This window comes from Papaver somniferum, chromosome 2 (genome assembly GCF_003573695.1).
Source record: "Papaver somniferum cultivar HN1 chromosome 2, ASM357369v1, whole genome shotgun sequence".
In the NCBI taxonomy this organism is placed as follows: domain Eukaryota; kingdom Viridiplantae; phylum Streptophyta; class Magnoliopsida; order Ranunculales; family Papaveraceae; genus Papaver; species Papaver somniferum.
In genome coordinates this window covers 152,859,068-152,877,135 of record NC_039359.1, presented here as the reverse complement: position 1 = coordinate 152,877,135, position 18,068 = coordinate 152,859,068, and the positions used below count along the sequence as shown (strand labels likewise).

At 34.7% G+C, this 18,068-nt stretch overlaps 1 protein-coding gene across 1 annotated transcript; it reads left to right on the top strand.

The window, feature by feature from the left end:
- The first annotated feature begins 7,136 nt into the window (after positions 1-7,136).
- LOC113349480 (venom phosphodiesterase 2-like) lies at positions 7,137-9,015 on the top strand. The gene has a single exon (XM_026593452.1). The coding sequence runs from the start codon at positions 7,277-7,279 to the stop codon at positions 8,726-8,728; it is 1,452 nt and encodes a 483-aa protein (XP_026449237.1). The 5' UTR covers positions 7,137-7,276; the 3' UTR covers positions 8,729-9,015.
- Positions 9,016-18,068: the final 9,053 nt, after the last annotated feature.

Here is an 18,068-nt window from a genome sequence, read left to right as displayed (position 1 = left end):
AAACTGCTGCCTGGAGCACTCCTATAGCTTCTGCTTCTTGAGGATCTGAACCAGTTGACGGTCTTGCTCTTCCTTCTTCAAAATTCCGTGCATCGTTTCTCTTAATTAAGGCATAACTAGATGGTAAAGTTTGAACCTGCTTCTGTTTTTTGGGTGTACAGCTTCTTGTAGACCAAAAAGAGATATGTCCTTGAACTTCTAAGGCCAGACTTGAAGCAGTTTTAGCTTTTTCTTCAAAAATCCTATTACATTTTTCTTTACAGATAAACCACATCTTAGTAAGGATTAATTTAATAGATATTTCTTTTTTATTGTTATTGAACCAGTTTTTGCAAAGATCTAAAATTTTACTGCAGTTTTCTAGATTCAAAGATATAGGATTCGGTGCTGAGTTCCACACTTCCTTAGCATAAGGACGGTGGAAAAGAAGGTGTTCAGTTGTTTCAATTTCTACCCCACACATGGTACAATGGGGAGATACATCTTTTACTTTTCCAAATAGTTTAGAGTTTGTAGGCAAAGCATTTTGTAAACATTTTCAGAAAAATAACTTAATTTTTTGAGATACATCTAATTTCCACATAGTTTTACAGAAAGATTCAGACAAAGCTAGACTAACTATGTCAGTTCCAGATTCATTTAGTTTATCATACATGGATTTAACTGTGTATTATCTTGATCTAGTTAGTGTCCATCTAAGTTGATATTTGGTGATTCTCCCCCGCCTAGGGATGGCCTGGCAGACACTAGAAGGTGGAAACTAAATCCTCCAGGTGTGTTCACTGTCAAATCACTCTACTTACAGCTGGTAGTGGAACATGCTTAATACCATAGACATTCTTCAGCAAAAGGGTATGAATCTGTATAACAATTGTGCTTTGTGTGGTAGTGGTGTTGAGTTGCAACACCATCTATTTCTGCATTGAAAAATTGCTTACAATATGTGGTGTGCTCTTACCCCTAGTACAGGTTGGATGTGGGTATTGCCTGGCTCCATGCGAGTTCTAGCAGAGACTTGGAATAACAATCGCTTCTCTCATTCCGGGAACTTCATCTGGAGATTAATTCCAGCTGCAATTGTTAACACCATCTAGAGGGAAAGGAATTGTAGAAGATTTGAGGAAGACTAGCTTTTCAAAACAGAAGATGATCTCATTCATGAAGCTAAATCATCATTTTTAGTGTGGGCGATAGCTGCAGGCCATCACGTTCATTTGAACTTCTCCAATTCAGTGCTATCATGCAATATTCATGTAATTTTTAGATTTCTGTTTTTACTTTATTTTCTTTGTTCTAATCTACCTATGGTAGAAATATTTGTATATTCCTTCACTCTTTAATATATCTTCTCTTTCGATTAAAAAAAAAAAGATCCTTGAAAATGTAGATGTTATTAATCCATGAACTGGTTTCAGGATTAATTAAGTCTGAAACCCAGACTAAGTGATTATTTGTAGACTTACATAGGCTTGCCAAGGCATTGTTAGTCCCAGGGTTCCATTTATCATTCCATATATTTATGTTTTGTCCATTTCCTACTTCCCATATATTATACATATACAGTAAAATTTCGATAAATTAATAGTTTTGGGACCGGAGAAAATTATTATTTTAACAAAATTATTAATTTATCGAGTTAAAATTTAGCTTGTACAAGCCTAGTTGGGACCGGAGAAAATTATTATTTTATCGAAGTAATTAATTTATCGAAGATTAATTTATTGAAGTTCTACTGTAGATAAGTTCAAGCCCTTGCCTAATGCAATTCCATGTCCAAGATCTATTTGTTGTAAGCTTGGCTCTAAAAGAAGATTTTGTTCTAAAATACTTGGAGCTCATAGTTTTTTCCCATAGGCATCTGGTTCTTTAACTAATCTCCAAGCAACTTTAGCTATCATTTCCAGGTTAAACTTTCAGGCATCTCTAAAACCTAAGCCTCCCTTTTGGATTGGTTTATAAAGATTTGGACATGATTTTGGATATAACCTTATCCAACATAGTCTTTCCGCACCAAATATCTCTTTAAATTGCATTAATTTGTTTGTTATCTGTTTTGGCAGAACAAAGCACCCCATTTGATAAAAAGGAATACTAACATGACAGCTATGTTCAAAACAGATCTAGTAGGTTGAGAGAGGACTAAGCCTTTCCATCCTTTAGATTTGGATTCCATTCTTTCAAGTATTGGCGCAATTCTTTTTATTTTTGATCTTTCCATGAAAAGAGGGGATCCTAAATATGGGTCCTAAGGTTGATATGTTTTAGTTTCAACAACTTGGACATCATCCTTCGGTGTTTAGGTTCCATGTTTTTACTAAAAAAAAACTACTGACTTTTCGAAATTAATAAGTTGACCAGAGGCCTTACTAAAAATTGCTATTGTTTCTAGTAAATTCCTACATTCCACTGAGTCAGCTTTAACAAGGAGCAGACAATCATCTGCAAAGAAAAGAAGAGAAATATGGTCAATTTTAGGTGTTATCTTGACCGGATGTAAAACTTTTTTGTTTTCCTGAAAAAAGTAGTAGTCTAGAAAAAATTTCCATACAAATTATAAATGAATATGAAGAGAGAGGATCTCCTTAATGTAAACCTCTTGTAGGTTTGAAAGGATCACCTAGTGTTCCATTTAACAAAACAGAGATGGTGGTTGTGGAAATACATTGCTCTATAAGCAGGCAGACATTTTTATTAAAGGTTTTCAGAGCAGAAAGAAGAAAGTTCCAGTTTACTCTATCAAAATCTTTAGACATATCAATTTTTGTCCCTAAGCCTCTGGTTCTAGCTTTTTTCATTTTAAAAGAATGAATAATTTCATGTGCTACAATTATGTTATCAGAAATCTGTCTAGACGAAAGAAAATCAGATTGAAATGGTGAAATTATCTTCTCTAGAAATGGTTCGATTCTATTAGCTAAAATCTTTGCAACCACACTGTGTTGCAAAGTCATTGGTTTAAATTGACTAGGATGTTTTGGTTGTTTTATTTTAGGAATCAAGAAAAGATGAGTTTTATTTATCTCTAGATGCATTAATTAGTTTTTTTTTTAAAAAATTGGACTGTATCTGTAACCTGTGATCCCATTATTTCCCAGTTATATAAGAAGAAACTAACTACAAAACCATCATATTTTTAAGGACTAAGAAAATTTCCGCTTTTGTTGGTGGAATCAGAATACTAGAGTTTTCAGAGGAAGAAATAACTGGTGAAATATTATTGAATATGTGGTCATTTGTATTTTGTTTTATCATGTTTTCAGAGAAAACGGATTGGAAGTAGGTGGTTAGATTTGTACGGATCTCACCTTTATTTCTAGTAGCTACATTTTGATCATTTAACATACTTTCTATGTTATTCCATTTTCGTCTTCTCAGAGTAATTATATAGAAGTATTTTGTGTTTGTCTCCTCTAACCCAATTATGTTATTCCTTGATTGTTCCCAGTTATAGCTTCTTGAATGTCATAAAGGGATTTTAGTTCCAGTATTTTCTCTTTTAATCTTTTCTGTTGATACTCTGTTATTCTACTTGTCTTTAATCTCTCAATTTCTCTTAGGAGCCTATTTATTTTCTTAGCAGGCAAACCAAAAATATTCTTTTTCCTTTCCAACATTATTTCCTAAAGATTTTAAATTCAGTACTAGACTTTTAGAAGCGTCTTCCAAGAATCTTTAATAACTTGAATACATGAGTTATATTTTAACCAAGTATCATAGAACTTAAAAAAATCCAATCTGGCTTGAAAATTTTACTATCTAAAGTAAGAAGAATAGGGCAATGATCTGAACCAACAACTACTAGGTGAGACAAAGAATCATTGGGAAATTGCAAATGCCAATCAGCATTGACAACAACTCTATCTAGTCGTTCTTGTATATTTTGATTACCCTCTCTATGGTTATTCCAAGTATAATGATATTCAGTATATCCTAAATCATATAAACCAGCTTTTTCAAGAATTTTGTAGTAATACTCACTACTAGTTTTACTAAAAGGTAGACCTACTTGTTTTTTAGATTGATTGAAAATCATATTAAAGTCTTCATAACTTCATACTCACCACCTAAAATTTAAAGTTTCAAGTTACAGCCAGGATGCAATAAGTATTAGATTTGGGTTGATGGTCAAGCCCATTTGGTGCAAGGTCGTTTTTAGTTGGTGGAGCGATTTGTCTGGTTAATTTCGTTAACGAACAAGACCATAACCGACAACTAGTTATCCGGAGGATTTCCCCTTCGACCAGCTTTTTAGAGGGATTATCGTCGTATATGCCATGAAAGTTTGAGGCCATAACAAGTCCGTGATGCCCTTAGATGTTATAGGCCGCACGTGCCCTACACTGATGTATTCAACGAGTGTATAGTTTTGTCCGACTGGCCCGGGTAATCTTCGAAAATTAAATCGTCACGGAAATTGATCATTGCATGCATACGCAAGAAACTTGGGGTAGCAATAATTGAGGAGATCACCCAGCATCGGTTATGCTGGTTTGGGCATCTCCAATGAAGACCGCTAGATTTACCTTATTTCTTTTTAAAATAGTGCATCATATCATAGTTTTTCCTAGATAACAAATTGGAACGGTGATATTATCTTCTCCACTATTCGTTTTATTTTGTCAGCGCAAATCTAATGGTGGAATAGTGTGGAATATCAAGTCTAATGGTTTCCAACTTGGGATCATCAACACTTTTTCCAGGACTACTAAGATTTCGCCGAAGATAGCTTGGAATCCAAACTAAAAGCCTATCCGATTTGTGCTCAGTCTTGTGGCTGATTTTGTTTCTGGATATGATTGTGCCTTTCTGACCTTCGATTTTGTGGTCTAAGATTGAACGCAATTTGGAACGACACTTAACTCAATCAGGGTTGACGTTTTTAATTCATTTTACCTTCCACCATTAGCTTGAACTTCCATGACCTGTTCCAAAGTGTCGAGGTGTCATGGAACTTAGAAGATGAAAATTTTCTATCATAAGACTAGCCCTTAGCTAGAATCTTAATAATTATTTGATAACTTGTATTACAAATGGCTTCTTAGTTTGAACTCACGGATCCATTGGAGTTCTAGTATTATGAATAATTCAAAAAATAAACTGGATTAATAAAAAAAAAAACAACAACATAAGTTTGAACCGATAAATTCATGAATCAAATGCGTTATTTGTGGTCCAGTAGTTGTCTTGTTATGCTTAAAACAAATTCTAATTTCCTAGTGAAAAACATTAGAAGTCGCACCTAGTTAAACTTCACGATCAACCACATAAATAATAGAGAAAACATCATAATCAAGAAAACATAAGTTTTTGGGCAATGCCCCTAATAGGAAAAATAAAACAAACAAAGGTATCTTCTATTCTTCTTGGAATTATTATTGCTTTATTAACCATACAAACTAATAATAGATATATCAACGGATCAAATTTGGTAGAGTTATTACTGATTAGTGGAAATTTGTATCCTTTTTCGAAATCAATATAATCGTCGATAAGAAAAATAACAAAAATATATCTCGATCTGAGAAATATTATTTTCCTTTAATCGGTAAAGAATTCATATTAATCAATTTGTTTCCTGTGATAATTTTTGAATTGTAATGGATTTGTTTGAGGTGATGGTTTCTCTATTTGGTATACCGGAGTTGGTAATGTCACTTTAACGTTAGCGATGGTGTCTCAGACTCTCAAGAGCTCACCAACGATGAATTTGCAGCATTATTAGTTGTAGTGCAATTTTGATGGAGTGACATTGAAAATTCATTAAGAATCGTTGCAGGTAAACCCCTATTATCAACGCCTCTAAATAGTAGAAAAAACAACTTAATCTATAAAACAATTTTTTTCCAACAATACCACCAGATGAAGAAATAAAAAATCTTATTATTCCTCTGTCAACCACACATATTAATAGAAGGCTATTATTGGGGCGTCATACTCAAATAGAAGGGCTTCACTTGGATTCTTAATGTCCAAAAAAAGTGGTTATGGGATATCCTAACACATATGCAAAATGTCTAGATTACCCTTTAACTAGAAGTGATTTTACGTCCAGGTTTGGATTAATTCCAACCGCAGAATTTTATTTGCACGTAATTTTACGTCCAGGTTTGGATTAGTTCCAACAGTAGAAGCTCATTTTACGTCCAGGTTTCTTTTAATTCCAACCGTAGAATCCGATTTTACGTCCAGTTTTCTTTTAATTCCAACCATAGAAGTAATTTTACGTCCAGTTTTGGATTAATTCCAACCGTAGAATTTTATTTGCATGTAGTTTTACGTCCAGGTTTGAATTAGTTCCAACCGTAGAAGCTCATTTTACCTCCAGGTTCCTTTTAATTCCAACCGTAGAATCTGATTTTATGTCCAGTTATCTTTTAATTCCAACCGTAGAAGTGATTTTACGTCTAGATTTGGAATATTTTCAACCGTAGAAGTGATTTTACGTCTAGATTTGGATTATTTCCAACCGTAGAAGTTTATTTTACGGCCAGTTTTTCTACCACAAAAACTTTGTCCCATAATTCACCAAGTATATAACAAAATTCATTAATTTAATTTTTATCTAATTAAATTAAATTAAATTAAAATTAACTAAATAAGAATTGTTTAGTCATTACAAAATTATTTGAGATAAGGGGTTTTTGATATTACTTATGGGTGACCCGTTTTTGTTCTATTAGATGATGCCCCTCTAATGAAATGTGACGCCCCAATAACAACCTTCTCTTAATAATGGGGATACCATTTTAATCAATCAGTACAAATATTCCATTAAATTACTAATTAACAAGAAAAACACTTTGATCACTATGCAATTCTGGTAAAATTATTACTGACTAATGGAAAATTCATATTATCCTTTTTCGATCAATATATTTATCCATAATAAAAATAATAAAAATGCATTTTAATGTGTGTAGCTTTATTTTATTTTATTCACAAATTACTACTCTTATGATTTTACCACTATACTACAGCGTTACGAAATCAGTCAATTGTATCAAAACAAAAAATAAAATAAAATCAGTCAAATTTGTAACTTTAGCCTTAAAAAATCAGATTAGTATATACTATATATCATTTTCTTGGCTCACTCTCTCACCACTAAGCTTTAATAAGTCTTAATTATCAACCTAACCACTCTTCAACACTCACTACCAGACTGTCCACAAAAAAAAGTCTTCACCTTTATTCATTCATCTTCTTCTTCTTCTTCTTCTTCCCAATAAAAAGAGTAAACAAAGAAGAAGAAGAAAACAAAACAAACAACCAAAAAATGGCATCTTCATCACTCCCAATCTCACCATCCCCTACACCAGACCCATCTCAAGCTCTGCTCTCACACAGCAAAATTGAATCTTCCCTTAAACATCCAAATCAAAAACCCACAACAACCCTCATCTTCATTTCACTTCTCCTCATCACTTGCATTGCTCTTTCTTCATCAATCGCATTTGCATTCCTTTTCTTCTCCTCCGCATCATCTTCACATCCCACTGCTCTCAAAACCCCAATTCAACTCACAACCCGTCCATTACAGAAACTCAAGAAACCAGTTATAATCTTAATTTCTTCAGATGGGTTTCGATTTGGTTACCAATACAAAACAGATACACCAAACATTCATCGATTAATCAATAATGGGACTGAAGCAGAAATGGGTTTAATCCCTGTTTTTCCAACACTTACTTTCCCTAATCATTACTCAATTGTCACCGGTCTTTACCCTGAATCACATGGGGTTATCAATAATCGATTTACTGATCCAATTTCCGGTGAGGGTTTTACAATGCAGAGTAAAGAACCAAAATGGTGGCTTGGAGAACCAATTTGGGAGACGATTGTGAATCAAGGGGGGATTGCTGCAACTTATTTCTGGCCTGGGTCTGAGGTAAATAAAGGTTCTTGGAATTGTGATACTAAATATTGTAAGCATTATAATAGTTCTGTTCCTTTTGAAGATAGGGTTGATTCTGTGTTAGAGTATTTTGACTTTCCTAGTGATGAAATCCCTTCATTGATGACACTTTATTTTGAAGACCCAGATCATCAAGGTCATCTAGTTGGACCTGATGATCCTGAGATTACGAAAGCCGTAGCTCATATTGATAGTTTGATTGGTAGGTTGATTAAAGGGTTAGAGAAAAGAGGGGTTTTCGAAGATGTTAGTGTGATTATGTTAGGTGACCATGGTATGGTTGGTACTTGTGATCAGAAACTAGTGTTTCTTGATGATTTGGCCAAGTGGGTGAAGGTGCCGAAAGAATGGGTCCAATCGTATACTCCGGTGTTAGCAATTAGTCCTCCGGAGGGTGTTTCTCATTCGGATGTTGTGGCGAAAATGAATGAAGGTTTGGCGTCGGGTAAGGTTAAGAATGGGATGAATTTGAAGGTTTTTCTCAAGGAGGATTTGCCGAAACGGTTGCATTATGCTTCGAGTTATCGAATTCCACCTATTATTGGATTGGTTGGAGAAGGGTATAAGGTAGAACAGACGAATGTGAAGAGGCAAGAATGTGGTGGCGCTCATGGTTATGATAATGCTTTCTTCTCCATGAGGACTATATTTATAGGTCATGGCCCTCAGTTTGCTAGGGGTTGCAAAGTTCCGTCATTTGAGAATGTTCAGATTTATAACTTGCTAACTTCAATTCTTAAGATAAAAGGAGCTCCAAATAATGGTACTTCATCGTTTGTGGATTCCATTCTTTTGAATGAATCCCGGTGATGTTAGCTGTAATGGAACATCCAGAAATGATTTGTAGCTGCATCCGTCATTGCAAAAATAGCAGCAAACAGGTGTGCAGAATGTTCATGGGGCAGGTAAAACTTAAATTATATATGAGTTCTAGTTTTCGTGTTTAGTGGGTTTAACTGTTATCATTTGGCATCCTTGTCATAATAATCCTAGTACATAAGCATAATGGTCGCCATATCCTGGTTGTAATTCTGTAAAACTTCCTATGTTTTCGTAGGAAGCTGTGAATGAAATTTCCACGCGACAGTTCTCCACTCTTTGATTCTGCATTTTTTTTCTTCCTGTGTTTGCTTATGTGCAAGTTAAAATTCACTACTAAAACCAGTAGATAATGTTGACTTAATCTATGACTTCATTATTTAAGCATGTAATCGGAGTTTAAATGGTAATAGTAAGTTTCCGTCATCTTTGTGAGACTACTCTAGTTGTATTTTTTTGGTGCATTAGGAGGTTTTTTTTCAGGTATAGTTTTTGTTTAGCAGTGAACTCTCATATTCACCCTCTGATGTGGGTGACGAAGGAGTCATTGCACCTATCATCCTTGCATGAAATGCTTGAACATGTTAGTTATTTCGACGTCCGTGCAGTCAGGACTCGTAATTTTGAATCGATGCCAAAATGTTTAATTGACTGTTTAGATTCATTGCCACAGTTCTAAGTCAAAATCATGCAAGTCCACATGAGGTCTACTTGAATGATTTGGAAAGGGTTTCCCTGGATGATCATTCACCTGAGAAGACAAATAAAATATACATTCTGAATCTTTAAAACCACTCAAAAATGATTGGGGTAAAAAGAAAGCCAAACTTCAACTAGCCAGACAGGCTTATGACTGTCATGATGTCCGCCATGTGTCTCAGCAATCCATCACCCATCCTTGCGTATCATACTAACAGACAACCTCAAAGGCATGTTTTTTGTTAAGGATTTAGCATTAGTGCAGTTTTCTTTGGCAAACTTTTGGGTGGAAATTGAATTATTGTCCCTTTTTTTGATGGGCCTTCATAAATATCCCTGAGCCTCTTTACCAATATTCCTGATGGTAAAATTGAAATTTTTCTAAAAACCTAATTATTCTAATTCCTTATTTAGCCTGGTCTCTTCGTTCTTCTTCATAGAGAACACAAATGCATCGCTCCCACCACCATCTTCTCCATCTCTCCTCCACCATCACCATCTCGACTGCCTCCACAACAACCAGCACCACCACCTCCGTTACCTCCGCCACCGCTACCAACAGATCTATTACGGTTATGCTTTTTTTTTTTTTTTTAATTTTCAATTTTGTTAATATGTTCTGCTGCTGTTAAATCTAAACTGAGAGATCGAAGGCCGCAAGTTGAAATTAGGGTTCCTGAGATGAATTTAAGAATGTGGTCGAGTTAGATTAGCAAAGAAGATGAAGGATCTGTTCGATTTTGGGTCACAGTTGGTGATGGGAACTGTTGGTGTTGTTTTAATAGGGTTTGAATCTGTGTTCGAGATCGAGTTGAACTGGGTACAAAATTGTGATGGGTCATTGTTTCTGTGAATAAAGAGAAGAAGGAGTTGATTCGGTATGGAATCGATCTGAAAATGGTGGTGAAGTCGAGATGTTGGGATTTGAATAAAGAGAAGAAGGAGTTGATTCGGTATGCAATCGACCTGAAAATGGTGGTGAAGTCGAGATCTGAAAATGGTCTTCAAGCTGTTGTTGCTTATGAAGCTACATGTGATGATCATTTGTTATTGTTTATATGTTTTTATGGGAGTAATTATTGTTGTTGATCCTATTTATGGGATCAATTACGGTTGTTGACCCAATTTCTTATGGATCAACTACGGTTGTCGATCCCATTTATGGGATGAACTCCTGTTGTTGACCCAATTTTTTATGGGATCACTACTGTTATTGATCCAATCAACTCCTATTGTTGACAATGTTTCTTGGATTAGTATAATCATGCTTGTAGTTTAAATCATGTAAATTTCTTCCAATGTTGAACTTGTGGTGCAATAGTAGCATGACTGACTCCATGTCAGATGATGCGTGTTCGACTCACGCCAAGTTCACTCCATTTACATGAATCAACTTTCATTGTTGATCCCCTAAATTGGATCAACTTCTACTGTTGATCCTTTTTTTTTGGATCAACTACCGTTGTTGATCCCCTAAATTGGATCAACTTCTACTGTTGATCCTTTTTTATTTGGATCAACTACCGTTGTTGATCCCCTAAATTGGATCAACTTCTACTGTTGGTTCTAGTTTTATTTGGATCAATTACTGTTGTTGATACAAAAATATCTGAACCAGTGATGGTGGCGACGGTGGACTAGTGGTGGTGGCAGCGACGAACTAGTGGTGGTGGAGGACTGGTGGTGGTGTAACGGTGGTGGTGAAGGAGTGGTGGCAGAATATTAGTGATGGTGGTGGTGGAATGGTAGTTGAATATTGGTGTTGGTGGTGCTAGTGGTGGTGGAGGAAGAAAATTTTCCATTTTGAAATAAAAAAAAAAATTATATGGATGAGGGTATTAAGGTAATCTAATTTTAAATGGATAAGGTTATTAAAAAATAGGGATATATTTATTATTATATAAGGATATATTTATTGAGTTTCAAAAATAATAAGGACATATAAATAATGTATTTGGTTGTCCTAAGGGTGTCCTCACATATTTTTTAAATTACTGCCGGAAGACGAATTTTACCTCTCCAGCCTTTCTTTTGTGTTGCTACACTATACGCCCAGCTGCAAAGACGGTCTCCATGTGTATACATTCTGGCTTAGGATGTAAACACTCAAAGAAAAATATGAAGTATCTTTGTTTTTTATAGCCACAGAAAGTAATGAAAGAAATCTGCACCATAAATATCAAAATAGACATAATTTCTCGGTTTCCTTCTACAATTTTCTTATCTTTCCTAAAACCTCTTAATTTTTTCAAAAATCAAATCGATACAAGAAAATAACCTATAAATTGAAAAAAAAAGAAACTGATGGATGTATAAAACCTGTATTTTGTTTTCACGATTTTTTTCCATTGTTTTTGCACGATACTATGAATTATGCTTATAATAAAACTTCAATAAATTAATAATGTTGGGACTGACAAATTCTATCAATTTAGCGAAGTATTAATTTATCGATAAATTAATAAGTTATTAACTTATCAAAACATTCTAAGTTTAAGTTTCAAAAATAAAAGAAAACGAAATATTTAAGTTAACTTAAATATTTCTCATAATAACAGATATATTCAAGGTTATGAAACGGGAAAATTAAGTTCATAATAAATCAATGTCCTTGCGAGGCGATTAATACTGCAATTTCGTCATGGGCAACAGATGTTCAACAAAAGTCAATTGCAAATTGTTTCCAACATTGTAAACTTCGGTCACAAGAAAATGAAGATGTACCAGTACTCGTTGAAGATGGAGGTATTAATGAACTTGGATTCATAATCAAGGAGTTGAATTACGGTAATCAAATAAATGTCGACATTTTGCTATACTATCCAGGTGAAAATGATAACAACACGGAAATTTGGACAGACGAAGAAATTATTGGGAGTGTTATATCAATCCCCAAAAAGAGGAACTAAAGGATGATAGTTGCGTGGAGCCAGATTCTCGTAAAGAAAAATCTTATCAATAGTAAAACTAAATGATTTCCTCCTAGAATTTGAAAACGGCACTCCTGAAGGGACTGCAAAATATCATAGATAAAGTCCGACGTTGCATAAATGTGAACAAAAAACAAACAACTTTGGAATTTTATTTTACTAAGGCATCATAATGTAGTGTCATTATAACGATTATTAATTTATATTTCAGTTGGGCCCTATTGGACACTATTTTTATTATCTTATAAATTTAGTGAGGTTATTAATTTAATACACTGACCCAATTCGGGACCGATAAAAAATATTATTTTAGCGAAGTTATTAATTTATCGCGAATTAATTTATCGAAGTTCTACTGTATTCTAATTTATACCAATTGCATAATTTCTTTCTTTTTCCAATTTTTCGAAGATTTACCTCAATATTTCTCCTGTTATCATAGCCAAGCCCATACCCAAACTTAAGTCGTTCCTTTAAATCATGAGTAGTTAGTCTGATAATTTTTTCCAGCTTTCTCCAACTTCTCGGGACCCTAATTCATACTTTTTAATTAGAATAATTTTTTCTCTCCAGCTTTTCCCAATGTTTCATAACCCAAAACCATCTTTCATCCTAAAATGAGTGCCTTGGTATGTAAGTTTAAAAATATCAGAATATGCAGAGATTCACACACAAATGTTTACACAACAACAATACACCACATTCCACAGTAGATTCTACTTATAGGCATGAATTGCTTTTCATATTGCATACAAAATGTTCCCAAATGTAATTTATATGAGCATTATATTTTCGGAGGAAAATTCAGCTGTTATTCACAAAAACGATGAAATTACAAGGTGTAAAATGAATGAAAGACGGCATATACATTCTATCATGAGAAGTCATATTAGATTTTTCTTATAACAAACCAATTAATCATGCCTAATTTTTTTTTGAGAAGGGTCCTTGTTGGCGTAAAACAAGCAACATCTATATAAACAGAAAACAATAAGTATTTGACAGAGGAAAGGAAATACGGTATGCATTTTGAACAATCAACAAGCTGAAACTTTTAGATGTTTGTTGTTCTGGTAGATAAATTGATAAACATGTGTCTACAATTTTATGAGACATTGAAGCAAACTGAATCTCCCAATCTGGAAGTATATATGTAAGATAATTAGATAGTATAGATTCCTTCTTTGAGTTGCTTGCTTTCTTTGCTATGAAATTCATAGGCATCGAGTATATGCGTTTCATTTTTCATGTTTAATTGAAGACGACTAAATACCGTGTTGTTATCTATATGAATTTATTTGACTTAAACGATAGTGATGTTTCTTTGTTTCGCTAGTTCAAGATCTTTATGAATCAAATTCTTGTGATGAAAACGTTTTACAAATTCCCTCCATGTTTTTGTAACTTGCTAACTTCATTTCTCAAGATAAAAGGAGCTCCAAAAAACGGTAGTTCAACACTCGTGGATTCCATTCTTTTGAATGAATCCCAATGATGCTAGCCCTAATGAAATACCCAGAGATGATTTCTGTCTGCATCTGAGATACAAGAGTATCCTAGCAGAAGTTGAGTCGTATCAAGGCTAGAAGAGTGAAGTGAAGATTATCTTCACAGAGCCGTATCAACGGCTAGATAGTTAGAGGTGCAGATCATATGCACAGAACTTAAGTGGTGTGAAGATTATATTCATACAAGCAAATAACAGAAGCAGAGGGACATCTAAGGCTGCCAGATGAGGCTAATCATTGGCCTAGGTTTTGTTGAGCCATACTATGGCTAGAGAGTGTCTAGAAGATATGTTGGTCGACCAGTTTGTTTGATCAACAAGACTTGAGGTTTCCTTACTTAGATTAGGATTCCTAGTTTAGATGAGTTCTAAAACTCATAGCTTTTGAGGTTTCCTACTTTAGATAGGATTCCTAGTTTAGATGAGTTCTAAAACTCATAGCTTTATTTTCTTTTTCAGCAAGTTTACACTCCTATAAAATGAGGAGATTTGTAGGCTAGAAAGGTAGAGAAAACGAGAGGGAGAGCAGTCAGTTATTGATTGTAATAGAGTTTTCTTTCAAGCAATTAAGAAGAAGAAGTTAGCAGGTGGAGAGAAACTCGAGAGAGAGTGCAACCATAGTGTTAGTTTGTAATAAAGTTTTTTCTTTCACAGTTATAAAGAAGAAGAAGTTAGAAGAATCAATTGTGTTCTTTTCTTTGTATTCTATTATCTTTCTTTTGCGTTCTTCCTAACTTCCTATTAAACAACACTGACTCTAGGTACCCTTGATCGATTACGTATCAAGTGGTATTAGAGCCACGTTCTGACTTCTAGGGTTAGATGTGGTGCATGGACTCAACACGAATTCAGTGTACGCGATCAGGGGAAGACAAAGCAACTTAGAGAAAGTATTAGAATCAAGATGGGAAGTAAAGAAGACGAGAGGAAACTAACAGATGAGGACAAGCTTGCTAAACTTGAACTTAAGATACAAAACTTAACAGATACGTTAGTTGCGTTCATAAAAGCAAGTGTTGTCAAACGAAAGCCTAAGCGTAGAAAAGAAAGTACAAAGGGAGAAAAAGAAGAATTATAGGAAGAGATAAACTATGTTGAAGAGCCGAAATACGATAACTTTGCGAGTGAAGCCGAAGTTATAGTTGATTGGGATTTACCACCAGTCTTAGACAATTATCCAGAAGTTGAAGATGAAGACAGCTATCCAGAAGTTGAAGACGGAGTTGTTCTTACATCTGATGCTATTGATACCCATATCAGGGAAGAGAAGGAAGTCATAAACTCTTATAAAGAAGAGTTTGGTCCTGAAGAAGTCTGTAGAGAACTTTGCGATATTTTTTCAGAAGTTGAAGATGAAGTTCTTACAGCAGGTCCTGCTGATACTCTTATCAGCAAAGAGACTAACATAAGTTTATTTTACAAATTTCGACATAGTAAAGATGATGTTTTCAACAAGTATGACGGAGAATTCCTAGTAGTTCAAGTTTTACATGGAGTTCATAGAATGGTTTTGGTTTTTGACCGTGGCAAGTCAAAATAAACATCATATGATGGTCGCCAGCTTGTACTTGCTGAGATATTAGGTGTTCTAGCAGACGATAGTGGTGTTAGTAAGATTTTTTTTAGCTTTGATGGAAGCTATGTAGTGCAGATCTGCATATCAACAATTGTTGTGGATATTCAAGAATGGAGTTCTAGAGATGTATGCCAAGCACCACCGACAGAAAGGGCAAGATGTGGAGTTACCTCTGGCTCAGATTTGGGTCCTTAGTGTTACTGCAGATGGTGTTGTTCTGTTTTCGAAGTGTGGAGGTAATTATTATGAGAGAGGAAAAGAAATTTCAAAGACAACAAAGAAACTACTTCGGTTTTTTGCAAAGAGAGACACCAAAGATTTACTGCAGGAAGAGACCGTGCTTCTAGATTGGAAGCTACCTTTGGATTAGAAAATTAAGTCAAATGATTCTTGTGTTCGTGCTGCTCATACTTGGAGTAAGGATATTAGTAAGGACAAAGAGGATTATACTGATCATATAAGAAGTTTGCGTCAACAAGTACGAGCTACCAGTAGTAAGACTAATGAGAATTATCCAAGAGCAGCAAGTATTATTCGATGGCATGAAGATTTCCAAGGAAAAACAAGGAAGAATTCATTAATTGTCTGTCGTGGTTTGATATTTAGCGTAGATCAGATATTAACATGTTTCGAATATCAAGATAGGGAGAAAGAGTTGCAAACTTGCAACACTAATTGGTTGGTTCAGATGATTATATTGAATGCAAATATTATGTTGAATGTGCAATATGCAAGCACAGCAAATGCTAATCAAATTGGTCAGAAATTACAAGGAAAAGAAAGGAGAATTTGGTTGGTTGCTTGGCAGGATTCAATGGAGTGGTTATTTCCTGAAATAGAAGATGATGATTAGAGATTAGTATGTTCAGATTCCAAAGACGAGAAGAAGGAGTCGATGTTTACTATTGGTGTAACTAAGCTCAGTACTAGAAGAGAAGATTTGGGTTTGTTTATGATCGTGGGAAGTCAACTGGATATTGCGCAAGAGTACTAGAGAATGAGCTCGAGACAACTGAGCTAGAAATTAAGCTTTAATCTGCGGAATATAAAAGGTAATGGGTTTTTAACCTAGTAAAGCAAGGTGGTTCAACAAGGAACAGGGGGAGACTGAGTTTTTCACCTTCAGTTCAGAGCTTACACAGGAGTTCCAGCTTCCTAAAATGGGGGAGCCATGATACAAGAGTATCATAGCAGAAGTTGAGCCGTATCAAGGCTAGAAGAGTGACGTGAAGATTATCTTCACAGAGCCTTACAACAACTAGATAGTTAGAGGTGCAGATCATATGCACAGAACTTAAGTGGTGTGAAGAATATATTCACACAAGAAAATAACAGAAGCATAGGGACAGCTAAGGCTGTCAGATGAGGCTAATCATTGGCCTAGGTTTAGTTGAGCCATACTATGGCTAGAGAGTGTCTAGAAGATACTAAATGTTGGTCGACCAGTTTGTTTCATCAACAAGACTTGAGGTTTCCTTACTTAGATTAGGATTCCTAGTTTCGATGAGTTCTAAAACTCATAGCTTTTGAGGTTTCCTACTATAGATAGGATTCCTAGTTTAAATGAGTTCTAAAACTCATAGCTTTATTTTTTTCAGCAAGTTTACACTCCTATAAAAGGAGGAGATTTGTAGGCTAGAAAGGTAGAGAAAACGAGAGGGAGAGCTGTCAGTTATTGATTGTAATAAAGTTTTCTTTCAAGCAATTAAGAAGAAGAAGTTAGCAGGTGGAGAGAAACTCGAGAGAGAGTGCAACCATAGTTTTGGTTTGTAATAGAGTTTTTTCACAGTTATAAAGAAGAAGAAGTTAGAAGAATAAATTGTGTTCTTTTATTTGTATTCTATTATCTTTCTTTTGCGTTCTTCCTAATTTCCTATTAAACAACACTGATTCTAGGTACCCTTGATCGATTACGTATCAATCTGTCGATGCAATATAGTAGCAAACATGTGTGCAGAATATTCATGCAACAAGTAAAACCATTTTTAAGTATTTATGAGTTATAGTTTTCATGTTTAGTTGGCTGAGTTTTATCATTTGGCATCCTTGTCATAAAAATCCTAGCAAAGAAGCATAATAGTTGTCATATCCTGGTTGTATTCCTGTGAAACTTTCTATGTTTTCTTAGGAGGCTGGACTTCAAATTGTCTCTGCAGGAAATAATTGGGATGCGATTTTTCATTAATTATTTTTTTGCTTTGTTTCTCTTTTCTTTTCTACTGCTTGTAGCCCCGATGTAAATTCTTCTTTCGTTTAAAAAAATGAAATTTCCACGCGACAGTTCTCCACTCTTTGATTCTGCGTTTTTTTTTTTTTTTTTTCAATGGATCATCTTATATGTGCAAGTTAAAATTCACTACTAAAACCAGTCGATAATGTTGACTTAATCTATAACTTCAATATTTAAGTATGTAACCAGAGTTTAAATGGTAATGATAGGTTTCCGTTATCTCTGTTGTCACTGCTAGGAAGTTTTTCTTCATAGTTTTTGTTAGAACTATTGTTGATTTCACTCCTGCAAAACAAAGGTTAAACACAAAAACTGGATTGCGGCTGAGTCACGACCAGGTCGCTCTCTTTAAGACGTTTCGTGGCTCTGCCTTGAGTTTTGTGCAAGCA